The 12965-nt window shown below is 46.3% G+C and overlaps 1 protein-coding gene across 1 annotated transcript in view; it reads left to right on the top strand.

Moving 5' to 3' along the window:
- OSTF1 (osteoclast stimulating factor 1) overlaps positions 1-11257 on the top strand; it is a 55436-nt gene extending 44179 nt beyond the window's left edge. Inside the window, exons 9-10 of the mRNA XM_088464050.1 lie at positions 1549-1647; positions 10749-11257. Coding sequence (XP_088320176.1) covers positions 1549-1647; positions 10749-10807 — 158 coding nt within the window. The 3' untranslated portion in view covers positions 10808-11257. The remainder of the gene's footprint in view (positions 1-1548; positions 1648-10748) is intronic.
- Positions 11258-12965: the final 1708 nt, after the last annotated feature.

Consider the following 12965-nt stretch of genomic DNA (forward strand, 5'->3'; position numbering starts at 1 on the left):
CCCACCCAGGAGGGTTAGGGTTAGGCACCCCCGTGGGGAGGTTAGGGTTAGGCACCCCCCCACACACACCCGGGAGACTTGGGTTTAGGCTGCGGGGAAGGGGGGGATTAGGGTTAGGCACTAGGGGGAGGTTAGGTTTAGGCATCCCTAAGGGAGTGTTAGGGCTAGGGGGGGAGAGGGTTAGGGATAGGTTAAATCTTATCTTGTCGGGATCTCCTCCGTCGGCATCCACTGTCGGTACTTGAACCGCCGGTCATAGGTCCTGCGGTCATTCATACCGATTCCATTTGAAGTGGAGTAACTGAAATGTTGTGCTTTCCTATTTCAGCTTTTAGTTTATAATAAATTTGTATAAGATAGTTTTTAACGGGATTGATACGATTAATCGACAGTCATTATGTCGACAACCACTGCGTGGACACTGAAATGCCGTGGCTGGTATAACAACACTTGTAATGCTGCTAACCACATTTTAAAGGGAACGCTTTATAAGTTTAAACGTGCTGTGTTAAAGTATCATTTTTAAACTTATAATGCCAACCCATTTAAAATGTTGTTTGCAGCTTTAGAAATGTGTTGCTGTAACGCTGTTGGCATTTAACTGTCCTCATAGAGATTATCGACAATCTAACCACAACCTATTTTTAACATATGCTCACTGTTACTAGAGAGTTTATTCTCATATTTCCATTAAGAAATAGCAAAAAGTTTAGTAACCATATTAGCAAATTGTATATTAGCTTTGATTAATCAAGTATAAGTTAGAGTTAAAAGAGCAAATACGTATGTACGGTATGTGATTATTGCTATGGACTACTGTACCTTATGTTACTTTAATAATGTTGCTACATTACCCTATGTTATAATAATTACAGAAGAGTTGTTTGTATTTGATTCTGTTCTTCATGCCAAGTTTGGATCTGAAAACAAGGTCAAACTTATTTTTCCAGAATGCTTGGGTCTCACGTTTTTGAATTGCATGTAATTTAAAAGCAAGCCAAAACATGCAAGACCCGAGCTTTCCGGGAAACTGACGTTTTGCTCCATTTTCAGATCCGAACTTAACAGGAAGAACAGAGTCCTAGCCGAGCTGCCTACCTCTAATAATAATAATAGTAACTGAGATGCTTTAAATCAAATTTTGCTCCATCCAGAACAAGGTTACCTCCACCTAGCTTTTTGTTTTTATTACTTTTTGCATCTTTTGTTTCTGGATATACGAACTTTACCTAATATTGTCTTTCAGCAATTTCTTACTGTTATAATTTTTCTTGATCAGAATATTTTTCTAATGGCTTAACAAACACAATTTTGAGATTAAAATGTTTTTACATGATAAACAATCATACCTCTGCTATATTTAGAAGTAGTTGTCCCTCTGATTGTTTGTTGCTCAGTCACGCAATTTGGGTTTAGTAGTTTTATCTAAATATTCTATTGAAATGTAAGTGGCCATTATATACTTCACACAATAGTTTACTTTTATCACATTATCATTTAGTTCAATTAGCTGACTTTGTGTTGGGTTGTTTGAATTGAACTTTGCAGGATCAAGAACAGATTTAAGAAATAATGAGAAAAAGTTGGCTTTGGATATGGCTACAAATGCGCAGTGCGCAACCCTGCTTAAAAAGAGACAGGCACAAGGTAATATATATATATTTTTTATTTGATTCTCTTTGATGGACCTTTTGTGTCCTTTGAAGAAGGGGAGATCTACTTTGAAATATCTTTAATTAAAATAAATGTGCACACCTCTCCAGTCGGCTGTGTCAGTAAGTTTGGTTCTATAACTGATAACCACTTCTTACATTCCAAATCTTCCCTTCTTTTTGGGGTTTAGTTGTACTTTAACTTCTCCTTTTAAAGACTATTGCATACTGTTAAAGCTCCAGCCAATTCTGGCAAGCTATAACCCAGTGGTTGCCAGACTTTCTTGAATAAAGATGCCCTACAGTATTACCATTGTTTTGATGGCACCCCCTAGGCCAAAAGTTTCTTATTGGAAAATTCAAAAAAAATATGCTTACCTGTCACCCTTAGGTTCAGTTATTTGATGGTGGACAGGGTTGTGCTTCTATTTGTCCACATATTTTATGATTGGCAGCCACTAGCTCCAGTTTTGCCCATCACAGTAAACATACATAATTTGATTTGGTCCTGAACACAAACACGTGGAACCTCACGGTACCCAGTTTGGGACCCACAATAATGAATATAGGATGTATGAAGATTTATCTTCCAGTGCTACTGGATTAGCACTTGCAGGTTTTCACTGGAGAAAACCATAACTAGATTTTTTAGAAAGACCTTGATTATTGTTTCCAGACACTAAATATTTGTACCCTTTGATCAATGTTAATAAATAGTAGTTCGTAAATACGGCAAGAACTATCAAGCGATTATGTTTTACCTGTCTGGTGGAAGTTTGACAGTGAAAGCCAATGTTTGATTTGTTTCTATGCAGTTAATGAAGATTTGCACCTTTTCAGCAATCTTCATAAATAACTCACCATGAATAGTAGTTTCCTGGGCAATTATTTGTCACATAATCGAATAGCATGTTACCCATACAGTGCACCAAATCTTGCCAGCGAACAGGTATGTATTTAGGTCAATGAACACGGACCTTAAGAATATTGTTAAGTAACCAAAAGGACTCATACATGATGGTCTTTCTTTGTGAATGTATTTTGTTCTTTCTACTTCAGGGTCCATAGGGTATCCACAGGATACCTTGGGGTATAGGTGATGACGTCAGGCATCGGGTACCATAGAGTTAAGTTTTCAGTCCTCCCAGGATGCACTAGGGTCCCCCTCCTATACCCCGCCCCCGAGCTAAGGCATCTCAGTTTAGTTTGGTGCCCGGCCGGAGTCGGGTGCACCTGTTGGAGTGGGGGCTAAGAAGAGCCCCTGAAGTTTTCTTCAAGCAGCTGTGGCTGCACATCTGGAAGTACAGCATGGACAGTCAGTCCTGACGTCCATGCTGTCTTCCCTACACCCCCGCCGGTACCAGAACGCCGGTACTGATTCGGGGATGCTGGTAGACATCTGGGGTCACCACTAGCGGTGACCCCAGATGTTCAGGACCATGGCCGGAATCAAGGGGGACAGTAAGGTAAGCAGCGGGGTCCCGCAGTGGGTCCCCGCTGTTACATGGTCCAGAGTCCCCAGGCAGGGGGCTCCCTGGGGACTGGCTGCAGCGTGGAGCCAGGTATATAACCTGCGCTTCCACTACGCCCCTGGGACAGCGGTAGCGCTGCAGCGACCCGGGGGTTAAATGCATGCCAGGGGAGCGCGCCTTCCCTGTCTCACAGCCGGCGCCTCCCCCGCTGCACACAGCCCTCTCTACACACGCCGACTGGCCCTGTGGCAGCGCTCCTCCCCCAGGCCAGCTTCCCCTAAGCTCCTCGGCGGCCATCTTCACAACCGCATGGTGAATGCTGCTGGAAGCCTGGAATCAGAGGCATCGTGGTCTGGGTCCCCCCGCATACCTCTCCTCCGTTTTGGTACAGGTCTGTGTATGCAGCGCTGTGTCCTACCAGACTCTGTCTGGGTAGTTGAGAATCAGCGTTGATAGTGCAGGAATTGATTTTTCTTTGCATTGTACATGACTGTGCTAGAGCTGCTGCCTGTACTTTACTTCTATTACTGTCAGCCTTATTACTGTCCCTGTCTTTCTGCTAAAGCCCTTGTGGTGCGGTGCTGCAGGGTGGTCTCTCACTATACGAACAAGTATTGTTGAGAGGGGTCACATATTTACCATTATGTCTGAGAGTGATTTCCCTGAGTGATTTCGGTGTGCTACGTGCAAGGCACCTATAGCGGAGGGGGAGGGTAGCGCAGAAGGGCTATGCCGTCCGTGTTATTTATTGGCGCGACCTATTATGGTCACAGCACGGTACAGGAGCCGCCCTGGGCTTGATTCGCCAAGGCGCTTACAACCCTCGTGGGCCAGTTAGCTCCGCAGCCTCCATTCACTCAGATGGGATTGTCCCAGCAGTCAGTGGTGTCGTCACCCATGCAGGGTTTCCCGAGACAATTAATGGTACCCCACGGTCTCCCTATTTCTCCTCCTCAGGTCTCTCATGAGCCTGCGTGGGTTAATTCGTTAACAAGCTCTGTACAGCAGTTGTCAGTCCGCTCCTTATGAGGATGTGACGGGACGTCCGATGATGGGGAGATTCTGGATCTTTCTGAACAGGAACCTTCCCGTCCTAAAGAGTCGGACGCTAAGTCTAAGGTGTATATACCTGGCCTTATTCGTGCAGTCCGGACTGCTTTAGTTATTGAGGATGAGGAACCTCCGGTATCTAAGTCCAAATATGCCTTTTTCAAAGAGGGTAAAGGAGATGCCACAGTGTTTCCTCTTTCGGAACATTTAGTTGACCACCTAGAGGAAGCGTGGAAACAGCCAGGCAAACGATATCAGCCTCAAAGGCGTTTAGCAGTGGCGTATCCGTTTGCGGACAATTATTTTGCTAAGTGGGAATCACCTCCACAGGTGGATTCTCATGTGACACGCCTTGACCGTAGTGCCACGTTACCCATGCCATCCATGTCCTCCATTAAGGATGCTACGGACCTCAAGGTAGAGATCTGCCTGAAGTCCGTCTATTCCCTTGCAGGGGGGGCAGCACGGCCAGCTATGGCCATTTGCTGGGTAGCCAGAGCTATGGAGCGCTGGGCTGATACGTTGGAGGCGTCCTTCGATCCCGACTGTTTGGCTGAGCAGGCGGAGTTGATAGGCAATCTCCGGGATTCGGCCACTTTTATCAACGAAGCGGCCTTAGATATTAGTACCCTGGCGTCTTGAATTTCTTCGGCAGCGGTGGCTGCTCGTCACACTTTGTGGTTGCGATCCTGGAAGGCAGATGCTGATTCCAAAAAGGGTTTGGAGGCATTGCCTTTTAACGGAGAGGTTCTCTTCGGTCCGGACCTGGACAAGATTATAGCCACGCTGGCGGCAGCTAAATCAGCATGTCTCCCGTCGGCTGCTGTTCCTTCTGGTTCAGGTACATCGTCCTTTCGGGCTTACAGGGCCCAGGGTAGGCCTAAAGCACAGTCTTTTCCACATCAGGCTGGCCCCAAAAAATCGGCCAAGCCTCGAAAGCAGGCCTGGAGTACCAGACGTACGGTCCCTAAGCCAGATGACAAGCCTGCGGCCTGACGGTCCGGGCCTCCCTTTGGGGGATCCCAAAGTGGGAGGCCGCCTGGTGTTGGTCGGTCACCACGACAGACACTTGGGTTCTCGAGGTGGTCTCACACGGGTATGCCCTCTCCTTCCGGCACAGACCCCCGGCTCGATTCTTCACCACGGGTCTACCATCAGACCGGAACAAAGCCATGGAGCTGCGGAAGGTTTTGCACACTATGATCCAGGCTGGGGTTATAGTGCCTGTTCCATTCTCCCAGAGGGGCCAGGGTTTCTATTCCAATCTCTTTTTGGTGCAGAAACCCAATGGGTCGTTTCGTCCGATTATCAACCTCAAAGCTCTCAACAAATCTTTGCGGGTACCGAAGTTTCGGATGGAGACCCTACGGTCCATAAATCTGGCGCTGGAACCTGGGGACTACATGGTGTCATTGGACATACAGGACGCTTACCTGCATGTCCCTATTCTTTTGCGCCATCAGCAGTTCCTCAGGTTTGCAATCCGCAGCGACCACTTCCAGTTCCGGGCGTTACCTTTTGGCCTGGCAACAGCACCTCGTGTTTTCACCAAGGTGATGGCGGTCATGGCGGCTTCCCTGCGGCTGCAGGGGGTCCGCATGTTGCCGTACTTGGACGACCTTCTCTTAGTGGCAGGATATCCGGAGCTCCTTCTCCGACACTTGGACCTGATCATTGCGCTACTGCAACGGCACGGCTGGTTGATAAACTGGCAGAAGTCCACCCTGATCCCGTCTCAGCGGATTCTGCACCTTGGAGCCTTATTGGACTCGGGACAGCAAAGGATCTTTGTGACGGGGGAAAAGATCGCTGCCTTACAGTCGAGGGTACGCAGTTGTCTGCAGAGCCGCCGGGTGTCTCTGCACTCGGCGATGAGGTTACTGGGCTCCATGGTGTCGGTATTCGACATGGTGGAATATGCCCAGTTTCACTCAAGACCTCTGCAGCGAATGATCCTGTCCAAATGGAATGGACTGCCTCAGTCTCTGAAATCCCAGTCGATAGTGCTCACTCCGGAGGTTCGCCTGTCCCTGGCCTGGTGGTTGCTGACGACCCATCTCAACAGGGGTCGTCTGTTCTGGGTGGCGAATTGGGTCCTGTTGACAATGGACGCCAGTCTTCAGGGCTGGGGAGCAGTTTCGGGTCCACACTTGTTCCAGGGCAGGTGGACTCCGGCGGAAGCGGAGCTTCCAATAAACATCTTGGAACTCCGAGCGGTTTTCAATGCTCTCCAGCAGGCACATCGGGTTCTCCAGGGTCGCCCAGTGCAGGTCCAGTCGGACAACGCTACCACCGTGGCCTACATAAACCGGCAAGGAGGAACCCGAAGTCGGGCAGCTCTCGTAGAGGTGTCTCGGATCCTGGTATGGGCGGAGCGCAATCTTCCGGCCATATCAGCGGTCTTCATCCCGGGAGTGCTAAACTGGGAGGCCGACTTTCTCAGTCGCCAGGACGTTCATCCGGGGGAGGGTCCCTGCACCCGGACGTTTTTCAACTGCTGGTGGACAGGTGGGGTCTTCCAGAGATCGACCTCATGGCGTCCCGGCACAACAACAAGTTGCCGGTGTATGGGTCTCGCACAAGAGACGAAGAGGCGTCTCTGGTGGATGCTCTCTCCGTCCGGTGGACGTTCCGGTTTGCTTATCTCTTTCCTCCGGTTTCTCTTCTTCCACGGGTAATCCTGAAATTCAAACAGGAAGGAGGGACGCTTCTGTTGATAGCTCCCGCATGGCCCAGACGGCACTGGTTCTCAGATCTTCAGGGTCTGTCTGTGGACAGTCCTCTGCGGTTGCCGCTACGTCAGGACCTTCTGTCACAGGGTCCTTGTCTTCACCCGGACCTGACTCTGCTGTCTTTGACGGCGTGGCTGTTGAGACGGCGATGTTAAGGTCCAGGGGGTTTTCCAGCTCTGTAGTGCGGACCATGCTAAGAGCTCGGAAACCGTCTTCCGCGAGAATATACCATCGCGTGTGGCATACGTTCTTCCAGTGGTGTCGACCGAGAGGTTATGCACCGCGGGAGTTTCGTCTGTCTCGGGTACTCGCCTTCCTACAGGCGGGACTAGACCATGGGCTTCGCCTTGCTTCTTTGAAGGTACAGGTTTCGGCCCTGTCTGTCTGGTTTCACCGTAGGATTGCTACAATCCCAGATGTACGCACCTTTATGCAGGGCGTTCTGCGTATTCAGCCACCTTTTGTTCCACCTGTGGCGCCTTGGGACTTGGCTGTGGTCCTGAGGGCTCTCCAAGGACCGCCGTTTGAACCACTGGGCTCAGTGGATCTTAAATGGCTAACAGCTAAGACTGTTTTCCGTCTGGCCATAGCTTCGGCCAGACGTGTTTCGGATTTAGGGGCTCTCTCTTGTAGACCCCTTTTCTTGATTTTTCATGGGAACAGGGCAGTGCTGCGCACTCATCCTGAATTACTTCCCAAAGTTGTTTCCCAGTTTCATGTTAACGAGGAAATAGTTGTTCCGGCCTTTAACTCACCTGGCCTTTCAGTGGGTGAGGCCACTTTGGATGTATGTATCCAAAACCAGCATATGGCGGCATTCCTTTAAGGACTTATGTTGACCGCACTTCTTCGTTTAGGAAGTCAGACGCTTTGTTTGTCCTCTATGGCTTCCGTAAAAAGGGTTGGCCTGCTTCAAAACAAACTTTGGCAGCCTGGATCCGTATGGCTATTTCTGAAGCTTATCTTCATGAAGGCCTGCCGGTTCCTCGTTCTGTGAGGGCTCATTCCACTAGGTCTGTGGGTCCTTCGTGGGCAGCTCGACGTGGTGCCTCTGCAGTCCAGATCTGCAAGGCTGCTACGTGGTCCTCTGTCCATACCTTCGTGAGGTATTACAGGTTTGACACCTTTGCCTCTCAGGATTCTTCCTTCGGGCGGCGGATTCTCCTTTCAGCACAGGAGCGTCCCCGCCCTTAAAGGATACTGCTTTGGGACATCCCCAAGGTATCCTGTGGATACCCTATGGACCCTGAAGTAGAAAATATGAGATATGGTAAGAACTTACCTTTGTTATCTCTATTTCTATGAAGTCCATAGGGTTCCACAGGACTCCCGCCCTGTCGCACCTGTGCTGCAGATGGGCTTTACTCTGGTCACCGTTTTTTTCTGTCTCCCTCTGGTGAGAATGTGATTCTTGTGTGTGTCCAGATCTTTTTTCTCTCTCTTCCTTCTCCTCCTCCGGCCTATGGCTAAGGTAACTAACTGAGATGCCGTGGCTCGGGGGCGGGGTATAGGAGGGGGACCCTAGTGCTTCCTGGGAGGACTGAAAACTTAACTCAATGGTGCCCGATGCCTGACGTCATCACCTATACCCCAAGGTATCCTGTGGAACCCTATGGACTTCGTAGAAATAGAGATAACAAAGGTAAGTTCTTACCATATCTCATATTTTGTTGATTTGAATACCTTGCATGATGAAAGTTCCTCAGTGGATAATATTTACAGCTAAGCACATCTGAAAATTTGCAGTCATATCGGGCAATTGACTTTGTTACACAAAAGCATACTTGCCTACTCTCCCGGAACCTGCGGGAGGCTCACATTTTTCGGGTTGCCCCCCATACCCACATAAGAGTATGCACTTCCCCCATATCCAGCCCACTTCCTAGTGAAGTGGGCAGAATTGGGAGAACTTTCCTGGAGATCGGCGGTCCGAGAGTAATTCTATAAGAATTGCATCACTTCTCTCTACCCCCTATTTAAATAAGAGGTATTCGTGTCAATTTACCGCTGGGGGCGTGGCTTAATGACAAGAAACATCCGTCCCCATCACCTCCCACCTGCTTCTCCTCCCCAAGCTTCTCTCTGGGAGGAAGAACAAAAAGTAGGTAAGTATGCAGAAAACCAATGCTGTCTCCTAGGCTTGATTTACAAGTTTACAGACATTCTCTGGAGCATATGCCCCCAGCTGTAGTGATGCCATCCGGGCCGGATTATAGGCAGGGCGACAGGGGCGGTCGTCCCGGGGCCCCCACACATAGGGGGCCCCCACACGCTGTCCCCAGCACCCGGCCACATACCAAGGGCCCTGATGAACATTTTTTTTTCTTTCGACGGAGCCGACTTCCGCGGCCCGTGATTAAGCCCCGCCCCCTGCATTTGGCCCGCCCCCTTTTCAGAGAGCCGGGAATCGCGATGATTTCTGCTGCTGCTGCCTCTGAAACCAGGAGAGGTAAGCAGCACTGTATGTGTGTGTGTATGTATACATGTATATATATGTATGCATGCATGTGTGTGTGTGTGTGTATATGTTTATGTATGTATGTGTGTATATATATATATATATATATATATATGTATGTATGTATTTGTGTATATATACACACACTGTATGTATCCAAAACCAGCATATGGCGGCATTCCTTCCTTGCATGGAATGCTGCTGTATGTATGTATGTGTGTGTATGTATATCTATCTATCTATCTATATATATATATATATATATATATATATATATATATATATATATATATATATATATATATATATATATATAGTAGCCCGGTGTGTATGTTTGTGAGTGTGTGTGTGTATGTATATATATATATATATATATATATATATAATTATATATAAAATATGTATTTATATATAATATACACACATACAACTTTTAGTGATTGGGGCCCCCACATATTTGTTGCCCAGGGGCCCCCAAGAACCTTAATCCGGCCCTGGATCCATGCATATGGGTTAGCGTCTGACTTTGTTTAATCATATGTGTCTGATAAATTCTGTACTTAGTCCGCCCTTGTAGAACACATGTAGCATGTAATATAAAGGGGAAGCAATCGGGAAGCCGACTGCCTATATACCGGCAGCCGGCTTCCCGACTGTCTTATCACGGCAAGGGTGAAATGCCGGGCGTCTAGATGTAGACGCCCGCATTTCCCCGACGCCAGGAGACTGGCGCCCGGCATCACGATCGTAGTGATGCCGGGCGCCGCGAGCGGACAGCCGCAGGGGGGGAGGGTTAGGTTTAGGGCTCCCGGGGGGGACTTAGGGTTAGGCACCCCCCCGGGAGGGTTAGGCTAGGGGGAGGGAGGGTTAGGGTTCGGCACCCCCGGGGGGGACTTAGGGTTAGGCACCCCCCCGGGGACTTAGGTTTAGGTAGTGGGGAAGGGGGTGGTTAGGGTTAAGTACTTGGGGGGGAAGATAGGGTTTGGCACCCCTAAGGAGGGTTAGGGTTAGGGGGGTTAGGTTAGTGGATACTTTCCTATCCACGATCGGGATTTCCAGCGCTGTCGGGCTTCCGCTGCGTCGCACTCTGCTCCTGTCGGGCTGCCGCTGACGGGAATGTGCCCGGCGGTATTTCATACCCATTCCAATATAAAGGGATGTGTGTGGGAAGTACATTAATCTGAGGAGAATGAACCTAAAGGAAGAGCAATGTATGAAATACTAATTACGCAAGTTGTGAGTATCTCAAAACTCTACCATAAACGTATACAGGATCAGCATTATTAATTAATTTTAATGCTTTAAATTATAGACTATATCTTAAAAAAAAGAAAAAAAAAATAGGTTACTGCTGTCATGAATTCGCTATCATTTCTTTTTATAGGTATTGTGCGGACATCCAGCAATGCAGAAGAATATCTTGATGATGAAGACTCAGATTAGTTTCCCGCTGTAGTAATGAATGTGAACGGTTTAGCTACTTGACATTCCGGTGTGCACCTTCATTTGTAAAGGACCGAACTGCAACAAGATTGTGTTCCAGAAACCTTCCAAAACATTATTCACAATCTGCCTTTTAATTCTGTATTATGTTTTAAGTGGTTTTTTTGTCTCTTGCATCCACTGAATGACAGATAAACGCATTATTTTGCTGTTATACATGCATAGTGCATACTTGCCTGTTTGTTTTTCTTAGTTTTTTTTTTTACTTTTGGTATGTTTGATTGATTTTCTTGTTTTTGTTTAGTTTTATTTTCTGGAAATAGCTACTGTAAAAACTAATATTGTCAATTTGATCAAAATATTTTTAAAATGGCAAAAACAATAAAAATGTTTTAATTGTTAGACAATCAAACCTCCAGTTATATTTAAACTTTTTTTGCATATAATAAATATTCTTAAAGATTACTACATGGAACTTGTATACTTCTGACAGACACCGATACAGGAGAAATGCATATTCACAAGTAACGAGTTACTGTCTAAAAACGAATAGGTGATGCAAAAATAAAATTTAAGGCAGATTTTTGTAGCTCGGTTAAACAAAAGTACTGATAAGCCAATACAGCATTTAAAGCGGCCTAGTTCAATATCATTTGTTGTTGCATTCACTGAAACTGACAGCTAATGTAAAGAGACATGAGTAGGTACATTTTACGGTGACAGGGCTCTAATGGAAATGTGTTTCTGTCAGATGGTTTAAAATGAACCTGCCACTGTTATATAAATGTAATTATCTCAAAACAGTAGTTCTGATTATACACTTTATTACGCATTTAATTAGTAGTTTGTATATCAGGGATTGGCGCTTAACTGTTCACTTTACCAAACTAAGTTAATCAATGGTCTCCAGAGACAAAAGAAAGAAAAGGTACATTTGCAGAAACAGAACACGTTTAGTTTTTGGTTGCCGCAGTTTCTGAGCAACACGTTCATGGTGTTTGATAATTTTCCAGTGAAAAGTACAAAGGACACTGTGTTCTGGTTTCTGCAAAATGACAAATGACTGACATGTAGATACTTGCAATTCATACAGTCATAAGCCTGTGGAGTAGGTAGGGATTTGTATTATCTCCCACTGTTCTATTATGACAAACATAAGCCACCTGTTACTTGTACTAAATTGAGCAGTAACTTGACAAAAAATGTTGCAAAAATTGTAAATTGTCAGTACAAAAATACCTTAAAAAATGTACATTAATACATTTATCTTTTCCCTAATCTGATGCGTTGTGTAGACTAGACCTGTGAATCCCTTATGTCTACACAAGTGGCAACCTGCTAGGCAAATATGGTCATTATTTTGTTTTTCACCTCAGAGGAATTCCCAAACCAAAAATAAAATGAGGATCTTTAATAACCACATATATACATTTCACAGCTTTCAAAAGAACTGCCCCACAGATATAGCCGTGCTCTCCCAATGACTTCCAGTATGTATACTTTGTGTTTCACTTTGGCACATACAACAACAAGTTGGTATGGCGATTCATTTAATACAGGAAAGCAGTGGTGATTATAGGAAGGAGTAGAGCACTGCAGCAGCCTGAGTTCTGGAAAGGAGTGCTAGCTTGCACTGTAGTTTTGTAAAGTAGAGATTGATTCCAGCCTTCCTTCCATGCAAACGATGTCCTGTGCTTATCCCGCTTTTCCTGTCAGGACCCATAGGTTACTCCACCATGCCATCTTACAGACAAACTGTGATTTCTGACACAATCTGTGAATGTAATCTGTATGAATCAAACAAAACATTAACATTTTAGTGAAGCTTCTTTTATAGTTAGTGATGATTGGTATGGAGTAGGGCAAAACCAACATAATCTAGTTTCGCTCTCAGTTCCCATTTTACACTTGTAAATGTGGAGAGATGGCCGCTGCTTGCTGTGGGAGGCTACGCTAAGTTCTACTAGAATTTAATGACTGGCAGATATTAGTCCATTATCATTAAACAATGTTGTTGAAAGTGTGAGAGATGAGCCAGAGACAGGTTGATAGAGAGACTGATTCAGAGATGGACGCCAATGCGATCACAGCTGCAATTTCAAACACAACGTGGCAGCGAAATCATGCTAATGTTAGCAAAGATCACCCGAGCATAAAG

Source organism: Taudactylus pleione, unplaced genomic scaffold (genome assembly GCF_031769625.1).
Source record: "Taudactylus pleione unplaced genomic scaffold, aTauple2 ptg001573l, whole genome shotgun sequence".
Taxonomy (NCBI): Eukaryota; Metazoa; Chordata; class Amphibia; order Anura; family Myobatrachidae; genus Taudactylus; species Taudactylus pleione.